The 21,946-nt window shown below is 42.2% G+C and overlaps 1 protein-coding gene across 2 annotated transcripts in view; it reads right to left on the bottom strand.

Annotated features, from left to right (window-relative positions):
* MTCL1 (microtubule crosslinking factor 1) overlaps positions 1–21,946 on the bottom strand; it is a 166,531-nt gene that overhangs the window by 124,804 nt on the left and 19,781 nt on the right. For both annotated transcript variants that reach the window (XM_067547669.1, XM_067547674.1), the window contains exons 2-3: positions 20,792–21,016; positions 18,784–18,942 (exon numbers count right to left, since the gene is read on the bottom strand). In XM_067547669.1, coding sequence (XP_067403770.1) covers positions 18,784–18,942; positions 20,792–21,016 — 384 coding nt within the window. The remainder of the gene's footprint in view (positions 1–18,783; positions 18,943–20,791; positions 21,017–21,946) is intronic.

Below are 21,946 nucleotides of genomic sequence, written 5' to 3'. Positions count from 1 at the left end.
TCCCCTCTGATTAGGGCTGCTGATGACCTGGACTAATGCTGCCATGATCAAAGTAACGACTCCTTCTAGATTAGTTAACAGAGTGATGGGGTGTGGTCGAGAAAGGCCCCAAAACCTTTTAGTGACTGGTCCAAATAAATCTTGGAAACACTTGGCATCTTTGTGACTACACCAGGACTTAAATGCTAATTATTTTAGAAAAACTAACTAATTAGGAAAAAGATGGAAATTTTTATCTTTGTTTCTTGCTAGAAAAATATACACAGGTCACAGAGATCTTTCTGCAACACCAGGTTAATTCTTGTAAGAATTAACATAATAATGTCACATTCACAACCTACCTATTCTAGGGAGATTATTTTTTTAAAGAAAGCCAGCCCATGGGAGCAATAAAGACAGAATGTGCAGCATGTGCCAATTGACCATTCCAGTGTCTCCAGACATGGGCACTTGACAGCCAGCGGTCATTTACACAAAAGTATTTCCTCTTGCATAATGTTGTTCTCCCTTTAATGTGATCAAGAAACATCTAATTGTTTCTCCCAATCCCCTGGCAGCAAAGAAACAGCAATGCTGAGCTTCTACATGATGCATATTGATATTGACTCAGTAGGAACACACAGAGAATTTGCTTTATACAATACTTTATTTTTTCTTTCTCCCCAAAATTACATAGAGAAGGCGTGTTAGTGAAAAGCTACTCCAGGCACTGCTGTTGTCTAATCTTCCTAAAGAGAAATGCAGAAACTCTCCCTGCATTCTAAATCTTTGTAAAGAACATATGATGAAAGTGCTACAGCATGAGTACTTTTACAACTCCTGGATCATTATCAAGTGGCAGAGGCAAACAGGAGAAATAATCCTCGGATTTTCCCATGCTGTCCTTCTTGAATTGCTATCTCTGCTACAGCTCCCAGGAATGATGGGCAATCCATTTAAATAAAATACAATAACCCCAAAACTTCACCAAAGACTTAAATCAAACATTCTGGGGGGTAAAAAAAAAGTTAGCTATTCTCTTTCATTATTTTCTATTTCCTTTTCTCTCTGCACTTCCATTTTTAGCTCTGGCCTGAGTCTGTAAATGATAAGTTACATAAAAAAGGTTTTTCTCACAATATTTCCAGCATAACTGGGAGCAGGTAGCACTAGAAATCTCTAAAGAAAACAGATTATAAAATTTCCAGTTTTCCTGGTTTTAGGCAGGGGAGACTTTTGTCCAGAATAACAGGCACTGTTATAGTTTGTTGTTGTCTTTTTAAAAAGTGTTTTTAAATATGCACTCAACTTTGCCCACTGGAGTCTGCTGTCCTTGTGGCAACAAATCAGGAGGCAGCAGACTCAAATCTAAATCCAATCCTCGGCCTCCACAAGAGAGAATCTCCATAAAGATAGAGGAAAAGGAAGTGTGACCCCCCCTACAGAGAAAGGGAAAACTGCGGAGGAAGGACGTCACAGCAAAAAGGCAGAGTGGAGACGGCAGGGGGAGATACCAAAAGGAGAAGCTAGCAGGAGAATCTGAGGTTTTCTGCTAACTTCTCAGCTATTTTCCTTGTGTAGATAGCCTGGAAAATATAAAACCATTTAAACTGATTGCCAGGCTGCCCTTCTACAGCAGGAGGTTGGGAAGGAACCTAAAGAGTCACCCCCCACATACACAGTGTGTGTCTGTAATGATTGAGTTACCTTGGCTAAGTATCCCAAATGATCATCTCACTAGCTCTCCACAGGTCAGTTGTCTGGCCCTTTGTATAGTGGTGTGATAACCCTACTGCTTATTCTATTTTTGCCAGCATTTAAATAAATAAGACAAAAGAAAGCATGTTCAGCCCATCTCATGCTTGTTGCAAAAAAAACAACAAACAAAAAAAAAACACCCCAAAAAACCCCCAAGAACCCAAAAGAGGCTAAAAATAAAGGGATAGGAAGACTGGCCTCCCCAGTTAATATACCAGTTCAGTCATGGGAGGTAAAAGTCCCTACAACAGACTCTAGCAAGGATCACAAGCATTAGAAAACCAAAAAGAACAGTCAGATGCCAGGGGACTCAAATGGTACAAGAATATAAGGAAAAAAAAAAAAAAGAAAGAAAAAACAAGTCCTTAGCTTACTACTATCTGTTCAGTGAAAAAAGTTCATTTTAAAGCTGCAGTGATTTCTTGGATCTAAGCAGACACTAGAGCTGTTTGATGAGTCCTTTTATTACTTTAAACCAGTGGTTCTCAACCTATTTACCATTGTGGGCTGCATCCAATACTATCTATACAACCCTGAGGATGTCACATGGGCCACAGCTGTGTGCTAATTGGGCCACAGGTTGAGAACCACTGTTTAATCCCTTAGTTTGAAATGTTTGCCTTAATGACATTGAGTTTCTGCTTTGTTTTCTCTGTCCTGCACAAAGCAGAAAATGATGCTAAAGAGAACCACATTCACTCGTCTCTGAAGAAACACAGAAGGCTCAGATTTCTTTCAGCACAGCTGAAAGCATTCTGAAGAGGTTTAACTGTAAGAGACTACTTTGGAATGGCTGTTGAGAAAGGGAACTGCAATACAATGGAGCAATGTGCGCAACAGGCATATCTTAAACTGCATCTTTCTTCTCTCCCCACTCAAAAACATTTTACTGAAGTCCTGAAATACCAACCCAACCTACCCCCAAGGTTACGTCCACCATCTACATGAGCATAAATTAACAATTTCATCTTTGGTTAAGGGTATCTTCTGATACTTAAATTCACGTTAGATTTATCCTAAGCTGTTTGGCTTTAAACTTGGAACAAAGTTGTGAATTTAGAAAAGAAGAGAAAAGAGAAAAAAACAAAACAAAAAACACACAGGCCTTTTAGGTCGAAGCGTTGGGATTTTTCCAGATTCAATGAGCCAATGCATTCAGTTACTGGTACTAAAAGAAACTTCAGGCTTCCTCACCCATCTTTCCATAGAAAGGGAAGCAGCCCCTGTTTGAGGGATTTCTTAGTGGTCTGAACATAGGCATGAGGTGAAAAAACAAAACAAACCTGTGGCCTTGCGAGAATCCCTTAATCAATCAGACACATTCTGTGGGACTATAAACAATTGTGTAAGACACACATCATATAGAGTGACCAGAAAAAGGAGTAAAGTAGTGTCTGAGATAAGAGCAGGATAGAATGGGTGCAGCAGGAAAATTACTTACAGGAAGCTGTAAAACAGCTCACAAGTTGCCACTTTCTGATCCACTTGCACTTGACTAATCCCTGATTATGGCCAAGCTATGCTCAATGCATGAATAGAGGAGGAGTGGGAAAAAGATGACAGACTTTGTGTCTATATTTTGGGGCTGACCAGGGGTCTATCCAGCCTTCGGTGTCACTTAGAGCCACCTCAGGGTTGCTCTAATTTAAGCTTGGCTGGGACAGTGGCCATGGGCTTTTATCTAAACATGTCCATCCAAGGATAATCAGAGTGTAGTGGGGCTCTGGCCACATCCTTTCCCTGATCTGTGCCCCAGTAACAGGGAAGAGTGCAGAACATGATCAACTTTACACTATCTGGAGAAGCTCCTACACTAGGGGTATTTCCCAATGAAGCCAGTTGCTATGTTTATGGACCCTTTATTACCACTGGAACAACATAAAAGAGCTGGAGGGCAATGGAAAACTGGCCCAGTGATACTATTGTTTATATCATTACTGAATTTGGAGCTCTATGCGCTGAAGTCTGCTTTCATTTACACCAGTTTTAAATCCAGAGTAACTCCACTGACTTCAAGTGAGTACTGTAGACTTCAACGGATGAGACAGGGTGGAATTTGGCCCAGTATGTCAGTTTTCACATTTGTATAGTTAAACTATCTAACATAGTTAAATTAGTTAATTTTTACTTTGAATGTGAAGAGTACTGTATAAATAGCTGGTTTTGATCATTTTATCTCTGACAGCACATAGTATTCTTGAAAATGGAACCTCTCTCACAAAATGAGCTCTTACTCTGTCCATGCCAGTATAATTTATGTAGAAGCATTTCTAAAGCAGAAATTTCCATAGTTAAGCTCCATTTCCAGGTTTTTCTACTGGGGTTTACGCTATATTATCAGCTGGTCCAATTACTTAGTACAATTAGGCAAAACATCAAGAATAATTAGGCCAAATGGAGACCCAGTAGACACTGTACATTCTCCATTACAACCACTTTCAGGAATGCTTGCAAACTGAAAGTATAACTTTCTCCTGGAAAAATAATGTAAATGAGAAAAATGCCACTAAAGAAATTGAACAAACAGGTGTCTTCTGCAGAGAAAACTCACAAGTATTGTAGCATAACAGTAATGCTAAGAAGACAGTTCAATATATCCTTCCTCTCCTCACATCTATTAGAGTCATTAGCTGTTTGGTACAAACATTATGAGTAATAAAAGAAAAACAGATAAAAAAAAATAGAAGTTTGTTCGTCCCAAGTGTGGGGGTCATTTGAGACTCAGTTAACTAATATATCCTCAATTACTAGTATTAACAGTAACTCCAGATTTCCACAAACCAAGAGGTGAAAACAGAAAACAAAATACTTTAATTTTGTTTCCACCAGTAATTTCCACCAGTAATCCTCAATTTTTAAAGAAACTGCTATAGAAGCTACTGTAAATAATTAATTTGTAAAGAGAAATTGACTAACTTTTTCATGGAAGAACAGAAAAAAAAAATCAATAACTCACTGACTTCTTTCACATGTCTAATAATTTCTTGACAGTTCTGCACTCAGGGCTTCATGTTGTCTGGTGTCACATTTGTTTCTATGTCCGGCACCACAACATGAGCTGTACACAATCTGGGAATCTTGGTAAGACAATATGCATTTCAGAAAATTGCCTGTTCTCACTTTGACAGACTGTCTCCTACTCTTTTTCCATCCCACTAACCAGAGCTCCAGATGCATGGATGAAATTACTGTAGATGTGATATGAAAACAATTGGCATTTGTTCACTGCTAGCCAGCCAAACCAGGAGATGAAAGTTGCATGTCACAGAGACTGCACGCCTGTGTTCGTCTGGGATGCCAGCTCACACAAGCATCAACTGAACAGTGCTTCATGCCTGTTACACCTATCGTCATTCAGCTAGATCTCACCGATTTGTAGAATGGAGGCTTGATGCACTTGGGTTCTGTGGTGGCTCCTGTCCACACAGACTCCTCTGGGCGGCCCCCTGCTATAGTGAAACAAACACAAAAACAGCCATAGCATCCCTCTGACAGAGAACCCATAAACATCCTGTGCAGCTCCCAAAGTGAGCTGTGATGGCCAGGAAGGGGACATGGGTGTGGTGTCCTGGGACTGCAATGAATCAGCACCCTTGTCAGTCTCCATCTAATGGGCACTAAACAGATTACATTTACTATCCTCAGAAGGAAAGCCTGAGAGTGGGTAGGCAATGAGACGAAATGAGCAAATCTTGTTGAAAATGGTGAAAATTACATCTGCGTGCAGCAATGCAACTTCAAGTGCTCGTTAGCTTTATTGAGTTCCTTTGCTTCTGTGTAAATGTAAGAGAAACTACTGTATGACAATTCTTTACAGGCACACAAAAACTAGAAGCTGGTCAGAAGAGTGAGAAAGCACAGGACAATCACAATTATCCTAAATATATAGTAAATATCTGCCCAGCTAAACAAGTTCTAGATCAACAAAGATTCTTAGGTTGCCAACGTAGAACCAGCATGTGAAACCATCATTAAAATTTACTAGGCACAAAGTCTTACCTATACCATGATGAAGATGACAATGAAAAAGTGAATGTAAAATATTCCTCCCCACTTCCCAAGTGAAAGAGCAAGTAGAATTTTGCAGAGCTGCCCCTACTTTTTCACAACAGTCCACAATCATTAGCTCGTGCTCTGGGCTTTAATAGGGAATCTCTACAGCAAACACCACTTTGTGCACCACTCTGCAAGTCTAGGGGGAAAAAGGAGTCAGAGTTGTGGTGGGCTAACTCACCTTTGGAACACCACCTTGCACTGGTGTGGGATGTTGCCACTATCTTCAACTTCATGGTCTTCTGCTGGTAGCCTGCCTCCGAGTCCAGATCTTCTGTACTCAGCCCTCTGGCCAAGTCACAAAGTTCAAATCCAGGGTATAATAAACAAGTCCAAATGAATCTGCCCCCTTGGACTATTGAAATCCTCTCTTTGTACTTGCAAAACCCTAGCTCAAGATTTCCCTCCCAGGAGCCCGTGCTGCCCCCAATATCTCTGTCTGTTACCCTAACCCTGGGCTTCTCTCAACCAGAAAGACCTGTCTCTTCTGCAATCTCCCCCTCTCAGCTCCTTCAGTCTACTTATTATGGCTTAGTTCCACCCTCACTGGCCAGGAGCCAATTAGCCACTCACATCCCCAGGTGCAGAGCATGACTAATTGGGTGCATTCACTAGCCTTGCAGGCAATGGGTGTTTAAGCTCTAGCTCTCTCTCTCTCACACACACACACACACACACACTTTCTCAAGTTAGTACTAGTCAGGGTACTCTCTCCCTTTCACTGTATGGGGCCCTGTAGTCACTCCAGCTCTTCCACTACATCATGTACTCAGGTGAACAAACAATCATCATCTAGCACATCTTCATGATGTTCCTTCCAGTATTCTCGCTCTTGGATATGTATTTGCAAGACCTCCTCTGCAGCAGTTACTCCCTCGAAGTTCAGGATCTGCGTACTCTCCACAGATGATCCATCCTCCTATGGTCGCTCTTGAGTTAGTGGGTCAGGGTCTATGTCAAGGCAGCGTGTCACATCTCCTCACTCAGGACATTCATTCCCCATGAACTCACCCAATTGGTTTCCTCTTCTGCAAGGACCGGTTTTTGGCTTCTAGAAGCCAGGGTAAGTTTGTCATGTTTCCATGTTTCACAGCTGGCTCCTGTTCGAGTTGCTGCCAACAATTCTTTTCCTACACAAGGTTTAGTGTTGTCAGAACCGGGTCTTGCTCTTGTTTTGTGGCCTCCTCTATTATCTTCTCTTCTGAGGCTTTCATCTCCTTCAGCTCTTGGTTTGCCTCTTGTGACTGCGTCTCCACAGCCTGTAGTTGAGCTGGCATTTCTTGTTCAACTCTCTCTCGACTAACTTCCCCCACTCCAATGAGTCCACGCACCTTGGTCCCACCTCTGGGCCCCCTGGTCCAACAGACCATGTTTGGATGAGGGTTGCCTTATGGTCAACTTATCCATGTGGTACCTTTTCTTGCAATGGGACTAGGAAATTAGGCCAATCTCTGCCTACAATTAGGCCAGGGGAGGTCTCTTACTGCACCAACCCTCAGCTTGTTCTTCAGATTTATATATCTAGCTCTACCTCCGCTGTCAGGTAAACTCATGTCTCTTCATGCACATGTGAAACATGCACCGGAAAATGCTCATCTTTTCAGAGTCAGGAGACTACTCTCCCAAACTAGCATCTGCCCACCCCTAGAGCCAATCAGTGCTCTCCTTTCACATTCAGCCTCCTTAGGAGTGCACCCCAGGGAAGAGAGGGCATCCCAAGCAACAGACTGGACTGTAGTAGCAATCCAAATGGCAGCATTTCATGAGTAGGCAGTCTTTTATGACCCGGTTGGCCACACCAGAAATGTGTTCTCCAGACCTGTCCTAGGTACCTGATGATGACTAAGGAACCACTACCTCTTCCAGTTTCTTAGGTACCAGACTGCCTAAGAACTTCTCTCCCCGGTATGTGCTCTAGCCATCCCAGGGTCAGGGTTCTCTGTCACCTTGCTTCCCTCGGAATAGTCCCCTTGAACTAACCCACTGATCAGATGGTGTGGTATTATCCGCTTTCAATGTAGTCCTCCACCCTCTCCACAGCCTCATCAGTAGCAGTTGGTCGAAACCTCCAGACCCAGCTTTGGGATCCAGCAGGCAGACCCTTAGGGATTGTTCTAAAATCACAAGGTGCACCACCTGAAGAGTTTGTGTTGTCAGATCCAATAAACACTGTGCTGCCACTCTAGAGCACACCCTCCCAGGGGACAGGCTCTGTCCTAAACTGGTGTTGGTATGCTTCAAGGGTCAGTCCCAGACTATGCAGAATGGCTTCTTTTACAGTTTCACAGGACTGTGCCTGCTCATTGGACAAAGCCTGGTAGGCCACTTGAGCTTCTCCTGAGAGGAACAGGGCCACTCGAGCTGCCCAAGAGGATTTGGCCCATCCTGCTGCAGTCGCTGCCCATTTCAGCAAAATGCCTCGGGTGATCAGCTGGGCCCAATTGTACTAGTCCCGGTATTGGTCTGGAAGAATTTTCTTCTTCCAAGGTGCCTGAGGGCCATTTCTCTAGGCATGGCAGGAACCATTCTTGCTGAGCCTGTTGAGCCTCCTGCTGTTGTTGCTGCCCTTGTAATTGGTGCAACAAAGAGCACACGTCTGCTCATGCTGGACTACCAGCACATGGACTACATTCTCTATGTTCCCCCAAGGGGGGGAAAAAAAAGAGAGAGTCTTTTCGTCTGCCCCTCACTTTTAAAGGTTGTTGGTATCTTCCTCCTTCCTCAGAGATGCGTCCCCCCCCAATCCCACACTGGTACCAATATGTGGTAGGGTTCACTCACCCTTCAAGTGTCTCCTTGCATCAGTGCAGGAGGTTGCCACTATCTTTCAACTTCAGTGCCTTCTGCTGGCTGCCTGCCACTGACTCCTGATCTTCTGTGCTCAGCCTCTGGCCACATCACAAAGTTCAAACCCCCTCTGGGGTATCACCAACAAGTCCAAATGAATTTGGATAATTCTTTGGCCCCCTTGGACTACAGAAGTCCTCCTTTTCTACTTGCAAAATCCCTATTTTGAGATTTCCCTGGCAGGAGCCCGCGCTGCCATTGTTGCATGGGATCCCTGTTATTTCTGTCTGTTACCCTAACCCTGGGCTTTTCTCAGAGACCTGTCTCCCCTGTAATCTCCCCCTCAGCTGACCTTTTACAGTCTACTTATAATGGTTTATCTCCACCTGCTCTGGCCAGGAGCCAATTAGCTACTCACCTTTCCAGGTGCAGAACATGACTAACTGGGGGCATTCACTAGCCTTGCAGGTGATGGGGGTTAAGCCCCAATCACAGGAGTTAACCCCAAAGAAATTTCACAATAAAAGACTGTAAATTCAGGGTGATGCATGACCACAGCTTGCACTATTGTGGCCAAGTACAGCAGCACATATGACATGGAACATTTGGCAGTGCGATGGAAGAAGGGGAAATGGATGCATGCTGTGAACTTTCAGAAGGTTAGCTCTACACTAGTTTTCATGCCAAAAGGCTTAAAAATATTTAAAAACAAAAGTGCCTACAATCTGCAAAATCTCAGTTAATTTATTAGGCAGGTTTCATTATAACTAACTGGCATTTGGGCAAATCTGCAGCTACAGTAGATCACTTTCCCACTGTGAATGCCATCATCCAAAACGGTAACATTATCTACATGTAAAGGTCAACTGAGGTCTATAAAAGTCTTTAGGAGTGAGGCTGTGGACAGTCTGATTTAAAGGAAGACCGTGTTCTTTTGGAGGCTTTGCTCAGTTTGTGTACCATCGGATTAGGTTTGCAGGCATGTTTTAAAAATCAGGACTGTGATCAGCAGAGGCATTGTTAATTAATCATTCCCAGAACATTATACTCAAATGGTGACGCTGGGGCTTGTAAACACAGTCAAATGATGGCTGCCAAACCTGGACTGTAGTGATGTGCATGATCAGAAGTTATTTACTGACTGATTTTTGAGTCTGGTAGTTCATTTTCTCACTCAAAGGAAAAAAACTGCACTATAGGAGAACATTTTGCCTCTCAATTTCTTCAGTAATCATTGCAGAAGGCTGCACTACTATTGCTCTCACGGTTGATAACCCCTAAGTAGGGTTACCACATCAACAGGATGACTTTGCTATTCTTTTTAAATGTTACTTGACTCTGTACTTTACAGTTTCTCTCTCCCTTCTTCTTGCACTGGTGTCCAACCAATTTCTGCAGTTCAAATCTGATGCTACCTAACAGAAACAAAAGGTGCATGAAAAAATTGCTTTAGATGCTAAGAATCAAGAAGCTTTCAGAATCCACCCTGGTGGGTAAGATAGCGTCCGTAGAGAAGTGACTGAAAAATATCAAGCACTCCTGTAACCATATAAACATAGAGCCTTAGTGAATAGATTATAGGATATGTTTTCTCTAAATAATACAGTAGAGAATTCTACCAACTATGACAAAAGAGTTGAGGCCTGATCCATCTTTACCCTTTACCTTGTGTATTTACAGCAGAGAGCAGACCAAAACTGAATGCCAGAACCAGAGGGTCAGCCAGAGTCATGAGGCAGAGCCAGGGCCTGAAGCCAGAAGTATAAAGGGAGCAGGGACTGAAACAAGGGCAAATGCAGCTGTGGGCATGGTATACATTAAGGAGCCACTGATCTGCTGTGGGGGCCAAGCTTATAAACCGGGCTGCTAAGCCAGCAGCCAATCAGGGCCTGTGGCCACTCTATCAGAGGAGCTGGGCTCATTTGTTGCCTAGCAGCATAGTTAGTCAAGGAGCAGCCAGCAGCTGGTCTGGACCCTGAGGATAACTCCCTGTGCACTGCCCTGAAAAGTAACCTTCATCTTGTTTTATCATATCATCTAAATAAAGCTAAATTCTTCCCTCAGATACATCCTTTCTATTTCCACTGACTTCAATGGGAGTTATGCAATGTATCTCAGGTTGGAATCTGGCTCTGAACGGTATGTGATAAAGCCAGTTCCGTGACCCATCACTTCTATTTTTATCATTTTTAATAGTGTCTTAATGCAGCCTTCCATTTTATTAAACAGAACAAGATTTCAACCACAACAGAAATTAACTTTTACTTTAAAGTAGCAGTTCTTAAACTGTGGTTGTTCAAGCCCTATATAGTACTTTGTAGTAAGAAACTTTCCAAGAGCCAAGCACTGGGGGGAAGGGGAGGAGAGAAGGGGGTTGATGACTGGGAGGGGTACATGAGAGCATCTCTATTACCAAATAGTCCTTCAAATTAAAGAGAGGTAGGAGACACCAATTGTCCTAAAGAGTTTGCAGCTAACCTGAGGAACCTCATTTACAGTATGCTTTGTTTTCCTCTAAATTCATGCATCCTAATGAGAGTACTACTGGTGCCTGGACTTTCATTTCTCTATCTCCTCAGATGAAAATGAACAGGACGTTTCCTCTCGCTCTCTTGCTTTCCCATTCTACCTATCCCTTCCTTCCAGAGATACAATAAAGGCCTTCCAATAACTGGAAGCGATTTCCTGAATAAACAAGCCTAGAGAACCACCATTCATGCTTGCTGAGGGAAAGCGGGTTTTAACTCAACTGGAAGGATTCTAAATGCAAATGATTTTATCTTTGATAGAGTTAGAGAGCCTGTGCAGGACAGGGGGAACTAGGAGAAAGCAGTTATGTCACAGCTTCCAATGACAGAGAAAATGAATCTCGGATTGCTCTCCCACTGGCCCTTATGCTTTCAACAACAACAGAGGAAGGTTATCAGCTGCTCAATACGGCTGTTCCACAGAAAATAAATCCCCCTTTCTCCCCGGTTACACAATCTCATTCATTTCTTGCTAAACTGTTTTATAACATTCATGTCAAATCTTTCTGCAGCTGCTACCCCATTCTTAATCCTCCCCATTCTTTGTCTTTTTCAGTAGGGCTGCCCTTTTCAAGCAGCTTGAACCCTGCCATGTCACTGTCTGCCTTTTTCTCTTTGCTGGCTGAAAACTCCAAGCACAAAGAATACATCAAAATATACATTTAGCAGCTGCAAATAAGAGACGTAGGCTATTCTCCTCTCAGGGAAAAGAAGCAGGTTCTATGCATTTTCAATACTTTTGTGCAACATGGAGCAGGAATAATTCCTGCCATTTCTAAGCAGCCACTGATGTTTAGAGAATGGATTATTGTATGCAGCACAGGCAGTGTCACTTATAGCTAAGGTTGCCTGATGCTTTCCATTATAAGGACCTGTTTTCACTGCTTGTAATTTTGCCAAACTGAAATCACTCTGGCTGAAATTTTCCATGATGAGTGACTGTCTCAGGCTGAGTTATTTTATTTATTTAGTTACAGCTAAAATGGTTCAGTCATTTCCAAGAATAAGGTTCTAAAGATTCCAACACTGATGTGGACCCATGGAGGATAGGCGGGTCATTATGGTTCCAGACAATGGAATTCGTGTTCTCAATTTGTAAACTTAAAAAAAAAAAAAAAAAAAAAAATCTTAAAAATTACACACACAAAAATATTAAAAGAACATAAAGGTTGCAAAGTCAAGTACCCAAAGGTTAGGAAATGCCTAAATTAGAGGTTGCCTGTGCAACCTTAATTCGACCTCCTTGTGAGCACATATGATGCAGTCTTTAATTACATGATCACATTCTATTCCTCTCACAGGATCTCTGTCTCATTCAGTCCACAGGATGCACCCACTCTGAGGATGAATCAGGGTTGTGTAGTGAAGGAGACTGTTGTCTGTAGGATCCCTACTTCATTTGCTGCAGAAGTTGGAAGATGTGTAGTGAATGAGGCAGGGAATAACAGGAAGAGAATAGAGGGTTTCATGGTTAAGGCAGTTGAATGCTGCCCTGGAAAACTGAATGTTGCCCTGGAAAACAGAATTTTATCCCCACCTCTGCCACAGAGTTTCTATATGATGCTGGGCAAATCATATAAACTAACGTTTTCACAGGTGGCCACCGTTTGTTCCTCAATTTTTTGAGACAACTGGGGTCTGATTGGCAGAAGTGCAACTCTCAGCTGCAGCTCAAGTCAGTGGGAGCTCTCCTCTGAATATATACAGTTCTATAAAATGCTAAGTATTCTGAAACAATTAAGTCCCAGGCATCTTTCTTTACTCAACTAGGGAAAGTTTCCAGTTCACAGGGCCTGATTCTAATGGGAGACTTCAATCACCCTGACATCTGCTGGAAGAGCAATACAGCAGAGCACAAACAATCAAGGAAGTTTTTGGAGAGTGTTGCAGACAATTTCCTGGTGCAAGTGCTGGAGCAACCAACTAGGGGCCGTGCTTTTCTTGACCTGCTGCTCACAAACAGGGAAGATTTGGTAGGGGAAGTACAAGTGGGTGGCAACCTAGGCAGCAGTGACCATGAGATGGTCGAGTTCAGGATCCTGACGAAAGGAAGGAAGGAGAGCAGCAGGATACGGACCATGAACTTCAGAAAAGCGGACTTTGACTCCCTCAGGGAGCTGATGGGCAGGATTCCCTGGGAGGCTAATATGAGGGGGAAAGGAACCCAAGAGAACTGGCTGTTTTTTAAAGAGACCTTATTGAGGGCACAAGAGCAAACCATCCCGATGTGCAGAAAGAATAGCAAATATGGTAGGCGTCCAGCTTGGCTTAACAAAGATGTCCTTGGCGAACTTAAACACAAAAAAGAAGCTTACAAGAAGTGGAAGCTTGGTCAGATGACTACGAACGTGCAGGAATGAAATCAGGAAGGCCAAAGCACAATTGGAGTTGCAGCTAGCAAGGGACGTGAAGGGGAACAAGAAGGGTTTCTACAGGCATGTTGCCAACAAGAGGAAGATTAGAGAAAGTGTGGGCCCCTTAGAGAATGAGGGAGGCGACCTAGTGACGGAGAATGTGGAGAAAGCTGAGGTACTCAATGCCCTTTTTGCCTCTGTCTTCACAGACAAGATCAGCTCCCAGACTGCTGCACTGGGTGGCACAGAATGGGAAGGAGGCGAACATCCCGCAGTGCTGAAGGAACGGGTCCAAGACTATTTAGAAGGATTGGACATTCACAAGTCCATGGGGCCGGATGCAATGCACCCGAGGGTGCTGAGGGAGTTGGCTGAGGTGATTTCAGAGCCATTGGCTATTATTTTTGAAAGCTCGTGGCAACAGGGGAGGTCCCTGAGGACTGGAAAAAAGCAAATATAGTGCCCATCTTCAAAAAAGGAAGGAAAGAGGATCCAGGGAACTACAGACCGGTCAGCCTCACCTCAATCCCTGGAAAAATCATGGAGCAGGTCCTTAAGGAATCCATTTTAAGGCACTTGGAAGAGAGGAAGGTGATCAGGAATAGTCAACATGGATTCACCAAGGGAAAATCATGCCTGACCAACCTGATTGCTTTCTATGATGAGGTGACTGGCTCTGTGGATGTAGGGAAGGCGGTGGATGTGATATACCTTGACTTTAGCAAGGCTTTTGATACTGTCTCTCACAGTATTCTTATCAGCAAGTTAAAGAAGTATGGGTTGGATGAATGGACTATAAAATGGATAGAGAACTGGCTAGAGCATAGGGCTCAACGAGTAGTGATCAATGGCTCCATGTCTAGCTGTCAACCAGTCACAAGCAGAGTTCCCCAGGGGTCGGTCCTGGGGCCGGTTTTGTTCAACATCTTTATTAATGATCTGGAGGATGGAGTAGATTGCACCCTCAGCAAGTTTGCGGACGACACTAAGCTGGGGGAGTGGTAGATACCCTGGAGGGTAGGGATAGGATACAGAGTGACCTAAACAAACTGGAGGATTGGGCCAAAAGAAATCTAATGAGGTTCAACAAGGACAAGTGCAGAGTCCTCCACTTAGGAAGGAAGAATCCCATGCACAGCTATAGACTGGGGACCGACGAGCTGGGCAGCAGCTCTGCACAAAAGGACCTGGGGGTAACAGTGGATAAGAAGCTGGATATGAGTCAGCAGTGTGCCCTGGTTGTCAAGAAGGCTAATGGCATATTGGGCTGCATTAGGAGGGGCATTGCCAGCAGGTCACGGGAAGTGATTATTCCCCTCTATTCGGCATTGGTGAGGCCGCATTTAGAATATTGTGTCCAGTTTTGGGCCCCCCCACTACAAAAAGGATGTGGACAAGTTAGAGAGAGTGCAGCGGAGGGCAACCAAAATGATTAGGGGGCTGGAGCACAGGACTTACGAGGAGAGGCTGAGGGAACTGGGCTTGTTTAGTCTGCAAAAGAGAAGAGTGAGGGGGGATTTGATAGCGGCCTTTAACTACCTGAAAGGGGTTCCAGGGAGGATGGGGCTAGGCTGTTCTTGGTGGTGGCAGATGACAGAACAAGGAGCAACGGTCTCAAGTTGCAGGGGGAGGTCTAGGTTGGACATTAGGAAAAAGTTTTTTACTAGGAGGGTGGTGAAGCACTGGAATGGGTTACCTAGGGAGGTGGTGGAATCTCCATCCTTAGAGGTTTTTAAGCTGAGGCTTGACAAAGCCCTGGTTGGGATGATATAGCTGAGGTTAGTCCTGCTTTGAGCAGGGGGTTGGACTAGATGACCTCCTGAGGTCCCTTCCAACTCTAATATTCTATGATTCTATCTCAGACAGAGGATCCAAAATTAGTTGATACTTATGACAGTTTTGGTCTTAACCTCTCTGTGCATCAGTTCCCCATTTGTAAAACTTGGATAACAACACCTCATCTCACAAGGGCATTGTGAAGATAAATTCATTACAGTTTGTGAAGCACTTCAATACTATGATGAGAGCACCTTAAAAAAAAACATGAGGAAATTAATAACTCTCTTCAGTAACATCTGGATGGTGTGCAGTAAATAATGCATGGAGCCACATGTTGAATGATAAGGATAAAGAGAAATTCATAGAATATAAAGCCAGAAGGGACCACTGTGATCATCTAGTCTGACTTTCTGTATAACACAGGCCATGAGACTTCCCTGAATTAATTCCTGTTCGAACTAGTGCATATCTTTTAGAAAAACATCCAATATTGATTTAACAATTGCCACTGATGGAGAATCCACCTCGATCATTGGTAAATTGCTCCAATAATTAATTACCGTCACTGTTAAAATTTTTCACCTTATTTCCAGTCTGAATTTGTCTAGCTTCAGCTTCCAGACATTGGATCTTGTTATATCTTCATCTGCTAGAGCAGTGGTTCTCATCCAGGGGGACACGTACCCCTTGGGATACACAGAGGTCTTCCAGGGGATAGATCAACTCATCTAGATATTTGCTTAGATTTACAACAGGCTACCTAAAAAGCCCTAGTGAAGTCAGTACAAACTAAAATTTCATACACACAATGACTTATTTATACTGCTGTATATACTATGCACTGAAATGTAAGTACAATATTTATATTCAATTGACTGATTTTATAATTATACTGTAAAAATGAGAATAAGCAATTTTTCAGTACTAGAGTGCTATGACACTTCTGCATTGTTATGTCAGATTTTGTAAGCAAGTAGTTTTTAAGTGAAGTAAAACTTGGGGGTACAAAAGACTAATCAGACTCCTGAAAGGGGTACAGTAGTTTGGAAAGGTTGAGAGCCACTGTGCTAGACAGAAGAACCCTAATCAAATTTTTGTATATTAAATAACTATGCACTCAGTGAGCACCATGCATTCTGTTAACAGCATAGGGCAAGGGTCCTGTGGAAAAAACAGTATATAATCATGTCACTTAAAAGACTGTATCATAATGTTCATGCACCAGGGGGGGCCAAATTATGGTTGCAAGGGCAACCTAACAACTGGCATTTCCTAATTTAGGAGAGCTGGAATTTGCAACTTCAACATTCTTTTATTGACTACTATTCAACCACTAGGGCCAAATCCTAGATCCCAGTACACGGGCACAAGGGCCAGGCTACGCATTGGAAACCCTGCCAGAGGAGGAAGGAGTAATCCTACTTCCCATCTTGCATAGTAGTCACAGAGACACATTACAGCTACTACTGCAACCTCCTGCTGCAACGGTCCGCACAGACAGTGCACGCCCATTCTATCCTACATAATTGTACATTGTTTTCCCCTTCCCCAACACCCCAGTTTGCCACTCCTCCTCTCCCTCTGCACATGGTTGCATGCTTACAATGCAGAGCTCTGTGGAATGCAGTGCAGGGTCTCCAAATCCTATCTCCCTCCCATCTGCACAGCTAATGTTCATCAGTGCTCTGGTTAAGGGCCAGCTAGGCCCATGTAGAAAGGACTAGACTTTGTCTCTCAGTATGCACTACTGTCCTCATCTCGTGCAGGAAAACACACTCTTCTTCCCTCCTTCCAGATTAAAACATTTAAACTTGGCATGGTGGATCACAGCACTCTGAACAGAAGCCTTGCTTATTTATTTCTTAAAAAGAGGACAGAGATAGTTGTACAGCTTCCTGTTCCTGGGGCTATCCTCACACCTTGCAGTATGTAGAAGAACAGCCTTTAGACTGGCTTTTGTCCTGGTCAACAGTGGACTAACTTTCCCACCAGCATGTCTACACTATATTCTTTTACGGCTTTGTCTGCATCAAATAATGCTGAGGAGAAATGGCATTTTCCAGTTATTTGGTTGTAAGCTTTTTAGGGCAGGAACTGCGTCTTCTACATTTTCACTGGCAGGTGAACCTCCAGCACTCAATACATACAAATATTTAGTACATTTTGAATAACTGGCTCAGGGCTTATGCCCTATTATTCCCCTCACTGGGGCTCAGCTTGATTGAATCTTGTAGTTTTATTCTTTTCCTAGTAGTTCTCCAGGTTTTTCATTACAACGACCAATTTTCCTTTGTTGGACCATTTGGTCTCCCATTGCTCTGATCAGTCATACCTTGGTTCTCAAAATACTTCATCCTACACATCGCCAGACAGGACTGCAATGTCTTTTAGCAAATTATGATGCCCTATAAACATTGCATCTGCAAATAGCTTAAAGTAAAAAACAAAACAAATAAACCCTTCTATAACTAAGACATCAGCCAGATTGTCCTTTTGGGGCAGATCCTCAGCTGGTATAAATTGACATAGCTCCACTGAAGTTTACACCAGCTGAGGGTCTGCCACTTTATGTAGAGTAAGCTCCAAAATTCTTGCACTGAACTCACTCTCCTCCTAATCAAAATGCACACAGAAATTAAATATTGTTCTGTCAACCTTATACAAATGTATCAGTCTTTGTGCCAGTTGACTCACAAACACTATTTGAAAGATTAAAATAAACACATAATTACACCAGCTCTCTAAATCTGTCCACAGCTCAGAGGATAAATGCCTTACCTCATTATGTTTAAATGTTCTATCTCAACCTACTTTAAGAATGACCAGAGACAGTGGACTGCCAACATGCTGTACTGCGACAAGAAAAGTGATGCTGCTATAGATCAGGGTATGGGCTGCATTTGGTTTTCCATCTTCCTTTATTGTGTCCCCCATTCCTCACCTCACTTCCTTCTAAGAATCATCATTTCATCCATTATGAATATTTGCATCAAGTACAATAGAAATTATTCTTTTTCCTAACACACATTTCTGTTTCTCAGCACAATGGTTTTTGTGCATTACAGACCAATTCCATCCTCCTTTACACATTCCAGTAGTTATTTTGATGTCAGCAGGTAAGGTAAGCCAAGATTTAACTCTGTAAATCTGAATTAACCTTTCAGGGACAAATCTTACAGGATTTACTCAATCCTAACATAAGCAAAATTCCCAGATCTTACATTATCACATTGAAGTCAATGGGAGTTTTGCCGGAGTAAAACCTGAGGCAAGCAGGATCTAGTCCGTAGTGTATAAAATGGGATATACGCACTGTGATGGGCACTGGATAAAAAGTAGTTGATTGCTTCTCAATGGTTTCTAAATGATGAACACTACTGGGCATGTAAAAAGATTTGCAGATGATTATCAGTGCCAGTTGTATCAGCAGCTCCAGTGGCAGCAGGCACTCCTTGTTCAAGAAATAGTCGAAGATTATTTTGATAACAAGCTTTCCATTTAAACCAAGAACATGGTTCTGCATGATTTTCCTGGCTAGCACTTACCTCTTTCAACCTGTCCAGCTCGTTTTGTAATGCTTGTTTGGATATTTCCATCTCAATGATCTGCTGTCGAAGGATTTCATTCTCATCTTCTGCTCTGACACGTTTCTCCTCCACATTCTCCAGTTCATGGTGCAGTCTGACAGATACATCCTTGGCTACCTGGTTAGATAAGCACAAACACCACATAAGAATTCTAACAGGCTGTATTACCTGAACATGCAGTACATAGACATAATCGAGGGATCTTCACTTTAAATTATTATGCCCAGTTTTGAATACTCAGACCATAGGAAAATTTACATTCATGTTTCCAACGGAGAAAATCAGGATGGGAAATTTAGAGTGATCAAAGTATTTCCCTCGATACATCAAGCTCAGAAAACTGCAGGGATAGCACAAAAACAATAAATAATAAAAATGCAGGAGTTATACTGCTGTTAAAATTGACAAATCAGAGTTTTGATCAAAACAGCAGCTGTGCAGCCTCATCTATCATTTCTTATTACATCACCAGCAGTCAGTACTAGATAAAAGTGATAAGAAAGCCAAAAAACAAAGAAGATTATGCAGGTTTGCTATGTGCAACTTAACATGGGCCAGAATGAGTATTTCCCTCAAACACATTTAAAAAAGTGAAGCTGATTTTGAACTGCAATACAACAACAGTTGCAGGCAGCTTTTTGTTTTGCAAATTCTAGTTCCAAAGCGATTAGCACTCCCTGTAGAATAACTGTATGCTATTTTTACAAAGCTTAGCATAAATGGAAACATTTCCATAAAATGTATTATTTCAATATAAACTGTTTATTTTTATAGGAATGGAATTTTTTGACAGTGTTTGCAACCCAAACATTGTACCATATTGCTAATGTATGATCACCATGAAGTGAAACTCACTAAAATGAACAGTGATTTTGACTAATCTATTTTCAGTTTTCCAAGTTAAGTGAAATACTAAAAAAAAAAAAAGGAAAGAAACAGCATAAGTGATTAAAATATATTACATTTTGTTACAATAATCTAAGATTTTTGGTAACCCAGGAAAGAAAATCATTTTTACAAAGAATATATGAATGTAACTCCAAAAGAGCTATTGTGGCTGAGGTAGGTTTGAGGATGATCTCTCTCTCCCTAGAAAATGTCTCATACAGCAGGCACAATATAAAGCCTCCAACTGCTAAACAACCACCACTTGCCTACTGATAGCAGAGGTGTTCTTAATTAGAAGTGGGGGTGTGAAAGGTGCGTGTCTGGCACCTTATAACCACATTGCTCTGGGAGGATGCGGGTGATTAGCTGTGGCAGACAGGAGAGGGAACTTCAATTTCAAATCAAGAACATCAGACCTGGCCAGCTGCTTTGTAAAAGCTGTTCCAAATCACACATGCTCTATGGTCTTCATCTTCAGGGAGTATATCAGTACAATGGTAGGGCATCCACCAGAAGCAGCATGCAACTGCTTCGCCATGAAAAATGAGCAAAGGCTACTGTGTTCTGGCCAGATGCAGCTGAGGGAGCATTGACTGAGATGGCTGTGTCACGTCAGATGACAAGATCTGAGATACGCTGGCCAGAGAGAACAAGAGCTAGTAGTCACAGGACAAGACTATGAGGGAAACCCAGAGAAAGGAAGTTTGAGATGCTGAAGAAGGATACGGAGGAGATTGGTGTCAGTTCAGAAGATGCTCTTGACAATAATGCTTGGAGATGAACAAAAGCCACCGACCCCAACTGACAGGATAAGGCAAAGGTGAAGAAGATATCAATGTAATTCGATAGCGTTCCTTTCATTTCAATTTGTGTATATTGTTTTGATTTAATTAAGTTCCTTTTTCTATGACATTATGTTGCACATTTGCCTTCTGCCAAGAAATAAGGAAACTGTGTCTGACATTTTGAGAAATACAAATAATTATTTTTTGTTACTTTTATTTCTATTACTTTGACAAGAGTCTAAGATTGTGTCACTTACTGCTACAAATATATTCTGTACAAGTACCTTACCCACCTTTAAATCTTGCTCCAAACTTCTAATGAGCTCTCCATCCACTTGGCCTGTCTGTGCAACTTTCAAACTTTTCTGTTCTGCTTTCCTGAGACGATACTGCAGGATGCGACAGTTCTTGTTTGCACGGTCCAGCTCTCTCCGGAGTTCCTGCAGCTGATAAACATCTTCCTCTAAATAACTGTCACGCATCTCCTCCATTTCAGCCCTAAGTTCATCCAGCTCATCCTGTGAAAAGCCAAAACATGTCTCCATCATATCTCTAAATCTCATCCAGGAGAATAAAAAAGAAACATGCTTACCAAGATACAATATCAGAAAGGTGATACAGATTGCAATATGCAGCTCCAGACATCATGGGCCTATCAATATGATCCCTCACTAGGATAGTTATGTTAAATTACATAAATGAATGCCTGTTCTATTTGTTTTCATTTCCATGGTAATTAAGAAGGGACCAGGGTCACAAGGATGTTTATCTATCTCCTGAAACTGATAACATCATAATATTTTCCTTCCCCTAATGAATTATAATGAAATGTACATAATAATTAGCCATTATCTTAGCTGATCGTTTATTTCATCAAAATTATAGCAAACCTACTTAAGCGCCTGAACTTCTGTGTGATGTCTTTATAATAGAGTCCTTTGAAGAAATAAAATGATTCTTTCCCCCTTTAATACCTTCAATAAATCTTTGCAACATGAACTTTTCAACTTTTAGCCACATAATCAACTGTTTTCACATCAGAAAGTTTTATGTCCAAGTCTATTAGTGCATGCACATTGAATTCCCAGTTAGTTGAAAACCCCCTTCCATACCTATACAGTGTGTGTGCACAAACACACTTGCCAATCCCAGAATCACGTGGGGAGAAAAACATCTGTGGCAACAGGAATGTAAATAGGTCATGCCTTCCCTCAAATCTTTTAATTGTCCCAATTCTAAATTATACCAGGAGTGGCACATGCTCTCTAACGTCAGATATTAAGGTTTATAGCACGGTAAACCGCTTCTGGAGGAGGGTAAGCTCTATCATTCCCATTCGTTTAATCTGTGCACTATTGATGTTCTTGAGCTAAAACTCTTACACAGGCCTTCCAGCTCAGAGATATAGACCATTAAATTACTACATGGTGGCTGAGGGGATCTCTGCG

The sequence above is a fragment of the Emydura macquarii genome, unplaced genomic scaffold (genome assembly GCF_026122565.2).
Source record: "Emydura macquarii macquarii isolate MOO-44397 ecotype Brisbane River unplaced genomic scaffold, CSIRO-AGI_Emac_v2 contig_212, whole genome shotgun sequence".
Taxonomy (NCBI): Eukaryota; Metazoa; Chordata; order Testudines; family Chelidae; genus Emydura; species Emydura macquarii.
This window is presented reverse-complemented; position numbering and strand designations above follow the sequence as displayed.